The 13,438-nt window shown below is 50.4% G+C and overlaps 2 protein-coding genes across 4 annotated transcripts; one reads left to right on the forward strand and one right to left on the reverse strand.

Annotated features, from left to right (window-relative positions):
• The first annotated feature begins 2,506 nt into the window (after positions 1-2,506).
• On the forward strand, positions 2,507-5,812 carry ARHGEF39 (Rho guanine nucleotide exchange factor 39). 3 transcript variants are annotated; one of them, XM_040962771.1, is made up of 9 exons: positions 2,507-2,906; positions 3,018-3,112; positions 3,355-3,475; positions 3,629-3,747; positions 4,283-4,353; positions 4,588-4,716; positions 4,843-5,072; positions 5,314-5,402; positions 5,515-5,812. In XM_040962771.1, exons 1-9 carry the CDS (start codon positions 2,769-2,771, stop codon positions 5,528-5,530), a joined length of 1,008 nt encoding a protein of 335 aa, XP_040818705.1. In that variant the 5' UTR covers positions 2,507-2,768; the 3' UTR covers positions 5,531-5,812. The 3 variants fall into 3 exon arrangements, with proteins under 3 accessions (XP_040818705.1, XP_040818702.1, XP_040818703.1); XM_040962768.1 differs by having other exon boundaries at positions 4,588-5,072; XM_040962769.1 differs by having other exon boundaries at positions 4,588-5,072; positions 5,518-5,812.
• On the reverse strand, positions 5,573-10,216 carry CCDC107 (coiled-coil domain containing 107). The gene is made up of 6 exons (XM_040962772.1): positions 10,085-10,216; positions 9,873-10,000; positions 6,813-6,873; positions 6,637-6,727; positions 6,431-6,558; positions 5,573-6,342 (listed from the first exon to the last, which is right to left on the reverse strand). The coding sequence occupies exons 1-6, from the start codon at positions 10,188-10,190 to the stop codon at positions 6,170-6,172; spliced, it is 687 nt and encodes a 228-aa protein (XP_040818706.1). The 5' UTR covers positions 10,191-10,216; the 3' UTR covers positions 5,573-6,169.
• Between the last annotated feature and the right edge of the window lie 3,222 nt (positions 10,217-13,438).

Raw genomic sequence — 13,438 nt, forward strand, 5'->3', positions numbered from 1 at the left:
CATTGTTTCCAGATTAATATTATTTTTCTTCTGTATCTGGGGTAAGGGAAGAGATAAAGGGGAAAGCCCCACCCAGCCTCCCACCCATCCCAGGTCCCCGATGTGTAGCCCTACATTTTCTTCCAGCAACTTAATGGTGTCGGGTCTTAAATTTAGATCTTTGATTCATCCTGAGTTGATTTTTGCATGTGGTGAGAGATAGGGCTCTAATTTCTTTTAAAAAATCTTTTAAAATGTATTATTATTATCATGTTATGACACAGTTCCATAGGCTCCTGGGATTTCCCTTATCCCATCCCCAATTTCCCCTCTACTTCCAGACAAAGATGGACTTACAATGAAACTGTTTACTATAGCATGACAATAGGATGCTGGACTCTGCCATTGTCCATGCCTGCAATGATGGACATATGACTGTGTATGAAGAACTAAACTTTAGTAATGATATAGAGGAACTAGGTGGGGTAGGGCTCTAATTTCACTCTTCTACATATATACATTGGTCTTGCCAGCAGCCTTTGTTGAAGGGATTACCCTGACTCCATTGTATGATCTGAGCCCTTTTGACAAACGTTAGGTCTGTACGTGGATTAACTTCTGGACTCTATTCTGTCTCACTGAATACTGCTTTTTGTATCAGAACCATGCTTTTTTGATTACCACAGTTTTGTAATATTCTTTGACGTCAGGCACTATCATGTCTCCAGCTTGGTTTTTCTTGCTCAAGAAACCACAATTAAATTTTATATAAACTTCCAACTATGTATTTATGTGTGTGTGCTTGAAAAGCAGAGCCAGAAAGAAAGGGGGGAGAGGAGAAGAGCAAGAGAGCAAGATACCTTCTACCCACCAATACTGTTTCTTTCTTTTTTTCAAAGATTTATTTATTTTTTATTGGAAAGTCAGATATACAGAGAGGAGGAAAGACAGAGAGGAAGATCTTCCATCCGATGATTCATTTCCCAAGTGATCATAATGACTGGAGTTGAGCCAACCCAAAGCCAGGATCTTCTGGGTGTCTGACGCGGGTGCAGGGTCCCAAGGCTTTGAGTCATCCTCGACTGCTTTCCCAGGCCACAAGCAGGGAGCTGGATAGGAAGCAGGGTTGCTGGGATTAGAAGCAGTGTCCATGTGGGATCCCGGCACGTTCAAGGTGAGGACTTTGGCGGCTAGGCCATCATGCCGGACCCCACGAATACTGTTTCTAAAAAGCTACAAAAGCCAGGACTTGGCCAGGCTGAAGCCAAGAACTGGGAATCCAACTCAGATCTCCTGTGTGTCAGCAACCCAAGTAGTCGAACCATTAGCTGCTGCCTCCCAAGGTGTCAATGCGCAGGAAGCTGGAATCAGGTGCAGCCAGGACGGAAGCCCAGGCATCTGGCTGTGAGATGCAGGTACACTGCTAGGGCAGATCCTGTCCCACAGCACGGACACTGCTCCTTCACATGGCTGTGCTGTACTTTTCCTAACCAGTTCTCTTATCCCTGAGCATGCAGGTGGTTTCGTTTTCTGTCGTTACAAACATGTTGTTCCAGACAGTCTAGCACATTTATTTTTTGTCTACAAATCTATTTAGAATATATTCCTAGAATTGGATCACAGGGCCAAAAGAGTAAGCAGGCATGTTTTTAAGATTTCTGATACAAACTTTTAACACAACATTGCCTATTTACCTTCATGGCTATGCCAGTTCTTCAAAAAATCCTAAGAAGACCCCGGCATCGTAGCCTAGTGTCTAAAGTTCTTGCCTTGCATGTGCTGGGTGCTGGTTTATATCTTGTTGCCCCCTCTTTCCTTCCAGCTCCCTCCTGGGAAAGCAGTCGAGAATGGCCTAAGGCCTTGGGACCCTGAACCCACGTCAGAGACCCAGAGGAAGCTCCTGGCTTCAAAACAGCCTAGCTTCGGCTGTTGTGGCTACTTGGGGAGTGAATCAGTAGACGGAAGATTTTCCTCTCTGTCTCTCCTCTTGTCTGTATATCTGATTTTCAAATAAATAAATACATCTTTAAAACAAAAACAAAAATAAAAAGCCTAAGAAAGAAAATGCCAGTGTATTTTATTATATAAACCATTTTTTAAAACTTTATGTTTTTGAGAGTTAGGGGCAGAGTCAGGCAGTGGTCTGCCATCTCCTTAAATGCCTTCAGTATGCAGGGCTGAGCTAGGTGGAAGTCAGAAGCCAGAAAGCCAACTGTGGTCTCCATGTGGTAACAGGGACCCATGTGCTAAGCCTGCACCTGTTGCCTGCAGGGTGCATGAGCTGGAAGAGGAGGCAGGACAGAGACATAATGTGAGTCCCTCGCATAACTGCTGCATCGAAACACAAGGCCAAAAGGTTCTGGTTTAGCTTTGATCATGCACACACAGACCAACTGGAAGCTTTTGCTTCTGGCCAACATTTCAGCAAATCCAAATCATGCACGTTAAATTATGGACACTTGCCGAGCAGAAGCTAGTTGAAAATCAGGTTTGGAGCCAGAAATGGAATAAGAAAGTTAGTTAATAACTTAAAAACCTATAACCTGTTGATCAGAGGCAGGAAAGCATCTTGGACCATGAGCCCAGGACAGTGTGTGCCGTGATCACTCCCTTACCCTGCACCTGCAGCGCCGCCCTTGTGGTGGGGCAGCGAGGGACGGCGCGGTCGGCCTGGCCGCCGCGCATGCTCCGTCCTGCGCACTCCCCTTGCCGGTCCCGCCCCCGCCCGCGAGCGGTTAGGTTTTGAATCTAGCTGGCAGTGGCCGGAAGTGGCGGCTCTCCGGGCCGGCATGGAGTCCCCCGGTCCCGGCGCGAGGTGCCCGCTGCAAGAGCAGCGAGCCCGGTGGGAGCGGAAGCGCGCCCGTACTGCCCGAGAGCTGCTGGAGACCGAGCGGCGCTACCAGGAGCAGCTGGGGCTGGTGGCCACGGTGCGGGCCGGCGCGTTCTCTGCCCGTGTGGGCGAGGGATCCCCGGCTGTGTGAGAGGTGGGGACCCTACGAGTGCGGCCGACCAAGACACCTGCTTTCCTTTACTCGCAGTACTTCCTGGGGATCCTGAAGGCCAAAGGGACCCTGCGACCCCCGGAGCGCCAGGCCCTCTTTGGGCCCTGGGAGCCCATCTACGGCGCTAGCCAGTGAGTAGAGGGCGCGCCGGCCGAGGAATGGAGGAATCCTGCCTCCTGGCCGTGCGTGCAGCCCCGAGGGTTCTCAGTCTGTGGTGGCGTTGGGCCCCTTGCCTCACCTGCCTCGACCTGCCCCGGTTGCCCATTTGCCAGAGGGCATAGCAGCCAGTGCCGCCTCCGGGGCAGGATTAGAGAATTCAGTGAGGGGGTGCTTACGTGGTTCTTGAGCTCCACGCTCATCCTTGCCCACACAGAGAGCTGCTTCCTTACCTGGAAGAAGGACGGTGGGGACAGGGCCTCGAGGGCTTCTGCCCCCACCTGGAGCTCTACGCCCAGTTTGCTGCCAACGCCGACAGGTCCCGAGCCACCCTGCAGGTAACCTTAGCGAGGACCTCAACTCCATCCCCCTAGGGACGCTGTATTCACTGGGTGTCCTGGGCTCCCAGCTCCGTGCTATGCTCCCTGTGGAGAGGCATACTGCCTGTATTGAGTACCAGGAGTGGCTTTTTACCCCCACTTCCTCCCCAGGAGCAGCTCAAGAAAAGCAAACGCTTCCGGAGGTTTGTGAGGTTGCAGGAAGGCCGCCCTGAGTTTGGTGGTCTTCAGCTCCAAGACCTCCTCCCCCTTCCCCTGCAGCGGCTCCAACAGTAAGTTCACATGCCTTAACAAGCCCTCACTCCCCAAGATGGATCTGTCTGAACTGCTGCCTGTCAACTTTTGGAAAACTTTTTTGCAAAGTTAAAAAATGAGCCCACCGAGGTTCTGCAGCCTGAGGACCTGGCTGGAGCTGTGGAACTATACCTATAAGTGAGGGGAGTTGGGCTGGGGCCTAGCATGAAGCACGTGGGGAATGGATGAAGGAGCAGCCCAGCTTAGCGTGGTTCTTCCTGGGGATGTTAGGGTCTCCTGTGCTGCCTTGAGTATCCTCCTTGGGTTAAGCATTTCTCATCTGGCTTCCTGAGCTACAGTCAGGGTGCACCTCAGTAGTGTGGGGTGGTGGGTGATGGGCTATAGGGGTGAGTCAGGCCAGCCGGTTCCCGAGTCCTGGCAGAAAGGGGTAAGAGCCACTGGCCAGCAGCAGTAGCTTTCCCTGGCCTTACCTCTGGGGTTATGTGTAGGGAGTGCTCAGTGAATCAGGCAGGATCTGCTGACCATCATGCATCCTCTATTGTTTGATTCCAGGTATGAAAGTCTCGTAGTTGCTTTGGCAGAAAACACGAGTCCTCACAGCCCCGACCACCAGCAGCTCACGCGTAGGTTCTTGCTGCCCTGCAGCTTGGAGGGAGGTGGGGAGCTGCCCTCCCCTGATTCTGCTGTGTAGCCATGTGTGCACGTGTGTGAATGCCATGCCCCATGTCAGTGTTCTATTGCCCTGCCCTTGCTTGGAGAAGCTACACCCTGACCCTGGTCCCCTGCGGAACAGCCTTTCACCACTATCAGTCATCCTGAAGTCATGCCGTAGTGAGCCACTGGGGATGTCATTACAGGGGCTGCTCGGCTGGTGAGTGACACTGCCCAGAGAGTTCAGGCCATCGGGCAGAGACAGAAGAATGAGCAGCACCTGCGGCGTGTCCAGGCCCTGCTTGGTGGGCGCCAGGCCAAGGGCCTCACCTCAGGTAGCTATGGGCTTGCTCCTCTGTTCTCAGGTCTTCCTCTTCCAGCCCACTCACAGCCCCATGGAACGCCCCACCTGCTGTGCATCCCCCAGGATCCCCCCTTCCCTCTCCCTGTCCACCCTCCAGGACGCTGGTTCCTGCGCCAGGGCTGGCTGTTGGTGGTGCCTCCGCGGGGGGAGCCTCGGCCCCGCATGTGCTTCCTCTTCTCTGATGTGCTCCTCATGGCCAAACCGCGCCCCGTGTTGCACCTGCTGCAGAGTGGCACTTTTGCCTGCAGAGCCGTCTACCCCATGGCCCAGTGTGAGCTCAGCAGGGTCTTTGGCCACTCCGGAGGTCCCTGTGGTGGACTGCTCAGTGTAAGTTATAGTGAGGGGAACCTTGGGCCTATACTCAGTCTCAAGTGTGAATGACTGCTTGGCCTCCGGGGACTGGGTCCCTTTTCATCAGACTGGAGCTGCCTACATGGAGAGTGCTGGCTACAGGGCTGGGGGCGGGGTTACATATTCTCATTTCACCCTAAGCTCCATGGAGACACCAAGGGCCTTTGCTCTTGCCTGAATTTCCTGAGCCAGGTACTAACAAGTGGTTTCTCCCCAGCTGTCCTTCCCCCACGAGAAACTACTACTCATGTCCACAGATCAGGAAGAGCTGGCCCGCTGGTACCACAGCCTGACTCTGGCCATCAGGTATATCACATCTTCCCTTGGGAAGAGGGCTATGGTCAGTTCTGACCTGACTCTGGTCCCCCACCCACAATGCTGCCTGTGAGTTGTCCTGAACAGCGTCTTCTTGCCACAGCAGCCAAAAGAATTAGCGGCAATGGACCGGGCCTTAGAATACTTCAGGGACTGGATCAGGGCCAGGAGTACCACGTGATCGTCAGCACTGCACAACACACAGACCTCTTCGTGGTTTCCTGGGTCTGAGCTACTTTGGGACTGGACTACTCTGGGTCCTCTGGTCAGTGCTTCTGAACCAAGAGCCCAGGTCTGACCAAGCGAACTTCCACTGAGGTTCCACCATGGACCATGGGACTTGGCATTGATATGCTTGGTGCTACATCTGTGGCCAGCTGTTTATTAAGGTCACAGCTTTGTATACATGACTGTTTTATAGTATAAATCGTTTCTATAATTTATTTTCTCAAGTGTTAATAAAGTTTTCTCTGGGAGGGGAAGGCCTTTGTGTCTCTGTTGCTGACACACCTGGGAGTTTTGTGCTCTGGAGGCTGGCTCGCCTAAGTGAAAAGATCTGGAGCTCCCTCTGTCGGCTCTGCTTCCCGCTGGAAGGGGGCCGCTCTCTGCCCGAATAAGGGAAGCTTTTCCAGAAGGGCCTCTTGTCCTTGGGCACCTCACACAAGTGCATGTACAGTAGGCTATGCTGGGAAAAGCACGCAGGGGCCTCTGGTCACAAGAACAGTCTGTGTTTTAACAAACCTTCGGTGCCCGCCCTTTCAGGCTGCAACCTGGCTGCGTCGTCTTCTTAGCCCCTGTGCCACTTCCTGGGGGGTAGCTAGGCTCCATGTGTTGCTGCTCCAGGTTGTAGGGTCCTCCAACACCTGACTGTCACCTGCTTCCTCCTGGTCTTCTGCTACATTCAAATCCTCGGGAGAGGGAATGCCAGCCTCTTGGGGTGAAGGAGTGGGGGAACAAAGAGTGAGTGTGCTGCAGTTTCATATATTTCTGTTTCTATGCCCACCGCACTCAACATTCACCTCCCAACCCTGTACCTGGCTCCAGGGGTGTCCCCCGCTCCTCCGCCTGCTTCTCCCGCAGCAGCTGCTGGAAGGTTCGTAGCTTCGTGTTTAGCAGTTCCTGCTGGGCTCCTGCCAGAGTGGTCACCCTGCAGAAATGTCCACTCAAGGTCTGCCCTGTGGATGTCCCCACTCCCCATCTGCCACAGGGCTACCGCTGTCCTTACCTCTCAAAAAGAGGGTCCAGCTGGGCCATCAGGCTATTCAGGTGCTGCTCTGTCTGATCCAGCTGCTGGGTCAACTGGGCCAGCTGTTGCTCTAGACAGGAAAAGGGGGCAACAGATACTTAATTTCTGCTTTTCCCTAGTCTTCCCCGCCAGGCCCAGCCTTCTGGTAAACCCACCTGACTGTCTTGCCGCCTTCTTGCCTGCCTCTTCTTGGAGCACAGCGGCCTCTTCCTTCCTCTATGGAGGGAGAAGCAAAGGGCAGTTCTGGTGCGACAAGCCTCTGGCTGGTCACCTGGGCCCCCGGGGCAGTAGGGAGAGGAGCATCCTTGGATGTGGAAGAGCCATGGGGGAAGTCCTTTCAAAGGAGCACAGTTCTTACAAATGGAGCCTGTTACCCAGGACACGAAGCCTAAGGAGAGTAGTTCACCCAGTCTGTTCAAACCTCCCAACACGGGCAGCTCAGCAGTCAAACACAAAGCCATTGGTGCAAGTGCCTTTTACCCAGCATGCTTAGGGGTGCGGTCTCAATCATGTGTCTTTTCCAGGAATGTGGAGATGGCAATCACACCTCTACTCGGTTTAACGGCTTCAGTTTTCTCTCTTCTTTTAAAAGATCTTTACCCAAAAGGGAAAGTCACAGATAGAGAAGGTGGGGGAGGGAGACAGAAAGATAGATCTTCCATTTGCTGGTTCACTCACCAACTAATGGTAATAGCTACAATGACTAGGGATAAACTGATCTGAAGCCAGGAATCAGGAGCTTCCTCCGGGTCTCCCATTCGGGTGCAGGGTCCCAAGGCTTTGGGATAGCCTTTGCTATTTTCCCAGGTCATAAGCAGGGAGTTGAATGGGAAGTGGAGCAACTGGGACTCAAACTGGTGCCCATATGGGATGCCACAGCGCCAGCCTTTTTTTCAGTTAGTACTCATTTCACACAATCTCTGGTTGCCTGACTAAGCATGTAGTATTCCTTAAAGAATCAAATTCTTGGAGCCAGCATTTTGGGTAGTGGATTAAGCCACCTACCTGCAATGCCACTATCCCATATGGGTGTCCAGTACACTAGCTGTCTCACTTCTTTTTCTTCTTATTTTTTTAAAGATTTGTTTTTGTTGGAAAGGGTAACCCATACAGAGAAGGAGGAGAGATAGAAATATCTTACATCTGCTGGATCACTCCCCAAGTGGCTGCCAATGGCCAGAGATGAGCTGATCCAAAGCAAGGAGCCAGGAGTTTCTTCCAGGTCTCTCATGCGGGTTCAGGGTCCCAAGGCTTTGGGCCATCCACAACTGCTTTCCCAGACTAGAAGCAGGGAGTTGGATGGGAAGTGGAGCAACCAGGAACCAGGACACGAACCAGCGCCCATATGGGATGCTGGTGCTTGCAAGGCAAGGATTTAGCCACTGGGCCACTGTGCTAGGCCCTGCCTCACTTCTGACCCAGCTCCTAAACATGCCTGGGAAAGCAGTGGAAGATAGCCTTGCGCCCATGGTGGGAGACCCAGAAGCAGCTCTCTTGCCCTGACTACTGCGTGGATCAGCAGCAATTGGGAAGTGAACCAGTGCATGAAGATTCTCGGTCTCTCCTCCTGTCTAAACTTTGCTTTTCAAAAGAGAAAAAGGATTAGAATTTCCAGGAATGGTCTAGGTAGCAGATAAAAGTGCAACACCCTGTTTGTGGCACTGATCTGGGCTGGGTGGTCCCACATCACGCGATGAACCTGCTCTTTTACTGGGATGCCTGCATCTCTTTTCCACTGGCGTGCTGTTAAAATCATGTTTCTGCCAACCCAGCAATTAGAACCACCAGCTGATTGGAGCGATGGACGGTGCCAGGCCCTGCACTTGTTAGCACATACAAGAAGTTTCTTTGGAGATCTTCCTAATCTAAATGCTGGACTCAGAACCCTAATGAAGAAAACAGAGAAGATAGAACGGGTCAACCAACCATCTCAGCTATGATGGACTATGTCAATCAGTGGATTTTTCAAAGACCTCATAGTGCTTGGAGTGGCAAGACTGACAGCGATTCATAACTGTTGCAATATCAAAACCACTTGAGCAAGAACCTCAGAGCATGTCCTACACCCCGGACTTGGGGAGGGTGGGAAATTGGGTGGGCCTTCTCCCTTAATACCCCCCTTTTAAACATGAAGGTAACAATATGGAAAACATACTAGTATTATCCACTTTCCTGTAGCCCTTGAACCTTCTTACTCTAACTAAGTATGTAAAGAATGTCAAAATAAATGTTATTAATAAAAAATTAAAATAAAATAAAATAAAATCATGTTTCTGGGGCCCGGCGCGGTGGCGCAGTGGTTAAAGGTCCTCGCCTTGCAGGCCCGGGATCCCATATGGGCGCCGGTTCTAATCCCGGCAGCCCCGCTTCCCTTCCAGCTCCCTGCCTGTGGCCCGGGAAAGCAGTCGAGGACAGCCCAAAGCTTTGGGACCCTGCACCCGCGTGGGAGACCCAGAAGAGTCTCCTGGCTTCGGATCGGCATAGTATCGGCCGTTGCGCTCACTTGGGGAGTGAATCATCGGACGGAAGATCTTCCTCTCTGTCTCTCCTCTCTGTATATCCGCCTTTCCAATAAAAAAATAATAATAGTAATAAAAAAATAAATCTTTAAAAAAAAATCATGTTTCTCCCAGCTGTACCTGGATCCTAGCACAGAATGCATCCCTCTCTCCTTGTTACAAACCTACCACCAAACTCAGTCCTTCCTGCTCGCCCAGCAAGCTCTTTCTTCCAGTTCTGTATTATGTCCAAATGGGTTCAGCCTTTCATTTCCTAATGCAAGTGAAGCCTTGGGGGGAACTCATTTGCACTTCAGCAGTTTCCAGCCACCAAAATATATGGTCACTTTTTTTTCAGAGCCTCCTGCCCAAGGAGAACATAAGATTGTTGGATGTTGCGAACTCTAGAAACACTGCCATGCCTGCAACCAGCCGCTTCTGCCAAGGTTGCAGCCACATGGCCGATACACGGGTTCAAGTCCCAGCTCCACCAGTTACTAGCTCTGAATGGCAAGTGAGCAGCGGGGAGGTCAATAATTATTTTCAAACTCACCATGTGCCCCTGACACTCTTACCTCGAGGGACCCCTCAAATAACCTCACAACGTTGGAAAGCCAAGGTTGACACAAGTGTGTTGTTCTTGGTACCGTAGCACCCCCACGGGAAGGTTCCGGCCCAGGACACACCCCCACCCTCCCACCGTTTGACCCTCGGCACCTGCAAACACTTGTACAGCACAAAAGCCACGACGGCCGCGGTGTAGAGCGCCCCCCAGGGCAGCGCCTCGGCTCGGGGCCGCTCGCGCTGCTCCCTGGCCGACGGTCGCCGCCGAGTCTCCGTGGCCCCTGCGGAGGGAAGGGCAGGCGCAGGTCAGCATGGCTGGGGCTGGCGGGCAGGCTCAGCCGCTCTGCAGCTGCCCTCGCCGGTACCTGCGTGTGCCCGGTGGTCGGCGCCGGGGCGCTCTCCGAGGACCCCCGCCAGCGCCGACACAAACAGCAACCCTAGCAAACCCGGGAGCGACACCGCGCCGGCCATTGTCACCACTCAGAGGCAGCCTGTCCGCCGAGCCGGCCCTACCCGGCTGCCCCAGTGCGCACGCGCGGGCGCGCACGCACCGCCCCGGGCTTCCTCAGGAAGCCACGCCCATTCCATAGGGGGCCGGCGCTAAGGCATATTTGCATAAAGAGGCGTCAGTCTGGATTTGCTAAATGAACTCCCTTATTTGGTATTTTATTAACCAACAATACATTAGAAACTTATAATCTTAAAAATGACGTCTAAAAGCATGACTTTTTAAAGACATGGCACGACTCCAGGTTACTCACCCTAATCGTTAAAAGAAAAGATTATCCGTCCTATAAATCGGACATGCCTGCAGCACAAGGCAGTTCGCGCTGAAGGCCTGTTTCCTAGGCTACATACGGGGACTTGTTCCTCACCCTTCCGCCTAGGGGAAAGTCCCCGGACCTCCGGCAGAGAGTGCCGCGTGCGCATGCACGTAGACCCACCCCGCGTCCCACGGTTAGTCCGCCAAGAAGCGCCCTTCCGCGGCAGGGGGCCGAGCGGCGTGGTGCGGGGTGTCTTCCGTCACGCTCACAGTCACGCAGGCAGCGCGCCCCGCGCGCCAACCACACGGGGCTCATTCTCAGTGCGCACTATTTTACCCGTATCCTGGGCTGGGTAACCGAGTGCTTGACCCACAGAACCCTCTCCAATCTTGTTTTGGCAGCTTTACCGTCCAGTCTTTTGCCCAGACCTTTGTTATTATGTAAGGATTTATTTGAAAGGCAAAGTAACATAGATCTTCCATCAACTGCTTCGCTCACCAAATACTGGACTTGGCCAGGCTGACTCCAGGAGCCAGGAACTCCGTCCCCAGGTCTTCCATTGGTAGTGGCCTGAATGCTTAACTTGGATCATGGTCTGATGCTTTTTCAGGCGCCTAACAGGAAGACGGAGCAGAAGTAGAGTGGCCGGGACTGAAATCAGCATCCCAGTAAGCCAGGCACCCCGCCCCGTCAGCATCTTTTAATTGTCTGGGATACAAAGCGCAGTCTCTCCATGACACCATGCGTTCTCTGAGGAAATAAACCAGGTCCCCCTCACACTGCTGTCTTCAGAGCTTGGCTCACAAGCAGGAGGTCCATGTGTGTTCAGTGAATGGATACAATAGCGGGGTGCGTTCTTGTTTCCAAGCGAGACAGACAGGCAGAACCACTCTGGTCCCGCCGCCTTAGGGGAGGCAGGCTGGGTAAGCAGAACATAGTAGCATTTGGCACAGTGGGTGGGAAGAGCTGTTCTGGCCACTTACAATGGAAGAAGTGTCCCCCACTGCTTGTTGCCAGTAGGACGTTTACGCCCTCCACTGTGTGATCTTAATTCTTTCCTATGGAGAGTTCATAGCTTCCAAAGAGTGAGCATTTTTTGCAAATCTGGGAATCAATGGCATGTTTAGGGTATTTGACACTCCTAAGGACCACTTTGTCACATTTTTATCTATTTGAAAGACCCTCCATCTGCTGGTTCATTCCTCAGATGCCTGCAGCCAGACCAAAGCTTGGAACTCGATCTGGATGTCCCGAGTAGGCAGCTGGAACCCGGTCCCCGGGGCTTGCGGGGCTGCAGTCAGCTGGGGCCAGGAGTCAAACCAGCTTCCCAGGTGGCTCAACAAGCTAGTCTAATGCCTGTGCCCTGAATCTCTTTTGAAAAACTTTCCTCTGTATGACAATATTATTTCTTTTAAATAATAATCATGAATGAAATTAAAAGGACCAGAAAAGAATCTCAATGAATATTCTTTTGTTAAATTTGGCAGATATATCATGGCTGATTTACATTATTGTATTTTCTGAGAAAAGGTACAGCAAATTATACTTACATATTTCTGAGTGACAGCTCAATATGTATTCAATCTTTTTTCTTTTTGTCCTTAACTTCTGAAAATATGTCAGAAGTAATTTTGAAATGATCATATTTAATAGGAAGTACAACCAAATTTGTCAAGCCATACTCATTATTGATGAAAGAATATTTTATTAAATTTCATTTCAAAATATTTTTTCTCGTGAAATAACAGATAAAAAAGTAACAGGAAAAGCCTTAAGCATAAGGATAAGCTCAGCAAAGGTTCATAAAAATTTCATTCTACAATAAGTTCCAAACAATTAAAATAAAAACTCCAAGAATTCACCTAGAATGATAGAATTAAAGTTAACTCCAGCGCAGCTTTGTTCAATCGGCAATCACTGTCCTGTCATCATTAATTTTAAACTTTTTGGTTCAAAGCTGAACTATGTACTTACCAGCAACCACAGCAATTCAGATCAACAAATATTTTCAGAGAATATCTTGTCACTGACAGTTTTTTAAAGAATTGATGACCTCCCCCCCCAAAAAATTAGATCAGATAGAGACCAATAAGGAAAGCTTAGAATCAGACAGGAAATGGTCAGCTTGGACTCACATATACCTTACTAGGTAGGACACAAAGATTAGTTACTCCTCACTAAAGTATTGAAGATTTCTCTGCACACCCCTCCTAAAACTGTTCTGCACCTAAATTGTTAACATATGCCTTGTTAGAGTTATAAGCCGGTTTGGACTGTCCTAAAATTCACCAAGTTCAGTAAAAATTATGCTTCAATACTATAAACTGCTAAATATAAAAATGAAAATAGAAGCGAGACAGCTGAATAGTACCCTATAACCATTCTAAGGTGTATAGCAGGCAGTTGTGTATAAACTAAAATTGAAAAGTCAATTAAGTAGTCATAGGATGTGGTTAAGAACTTGCATTTTCTAACATATTGGTCACTCAATACCATGTCTGTTAACTCCATAATGTTGAAAATTGTTGTTGATGTCATGTTGTGGCTTTTCATTGGAAGGGATGATATTCTGCCAGCTCTACTTTCAGACCAGGGATGGTCTCCCCAAGAAACTGTTGAATTTATCTGGACAATAAGATGCTGGACTTTATGCATGGTACGTACTTGCAATGAAGGAATCATGATTGGATTTGATCTGTACTACTGCAATAATGTGGAGGAATCTAGTATGGGAGGAGGGCATGGGGAGGGGTTGGCAGAATCCCAGAGCTGTGTCATAAAACGAAATTAAAAAAGAAAAAAAAAAAAGAAATGATGCCACATGGTGATTATAGAAAAGAGTCACGCATAGTTGATTTTAATTTCAAAATTCTCTACTCACAAGGCGCCCCCTATGGTCTGTAGTGGATGGGGCACATAAATCCAACATTTTTTTTTTTTAAGATTTATTTATTT

Source organism: Ochotona curzoniae, unplaced genomic scaffold (assembly GCF_017591425.1).
Source record: "Ochotona curzoniae isolate NIBS_2020 unplaced genomic scaffold, NIBS_Ocur_1.0 scaffold_3208, whole genome shotgun sequence".
Lineage (NCBI taxonomy): Eukaryota > Metazoa > Chordata > Mammalia > Lagomorpha > Ochotonidae > Ochotona > Ochotona curzoniae.

Excerpts from the sequence above, each read along its gene's own strand:
- ARHGEF39 (XM_040962768.1), top strand. The coding sequence starts at position 2,769 with ATGGAGTCCCCCGGTCCCGGCGCGAGGTGCCCGCTGCAAGAGCAGCGA. Across the intron at positions 2,907-3,017 it reads AGCTGGGGCTGGTGGCCACG|TACTTCCTGGGGATCCTGAA; the intron begins GTGCGGGCCGGC and ends CTTTACTCGCAG. Across the intron at positions 5,073-5,313 it reads CCTGTGGTGGACTGCTCAGT|CTGTCCTTCCCCCACGAGAA; the intron begins GTAAGTTATAGT and ends GTTTCTCCCCAG.
- CCDC107 (XM_040962772.1), bottom strand. The coding sequence starts at position 10,190 with ATGGCCGGCGCGGTGTCGCTCCCGGGTTTGCTAGGGTTGCTGTTTGTG. Across the intron at positions 10,001-10,084 it reads CGACCACCGGGCACACGCAG|GGGCCACGGAGACTCGGCGG; the intron begins GTACCGGCGAGG and ends TTCCCTCCGCAG. Across the intron at positions 6,874-9,872 it reads TGCTGTACAAGTGTTTGCAG|AGGAAGGAAGAGGCCGCTGT; the intron begins GTGCCGAGGGTC and ends CTCCCTCCATAG.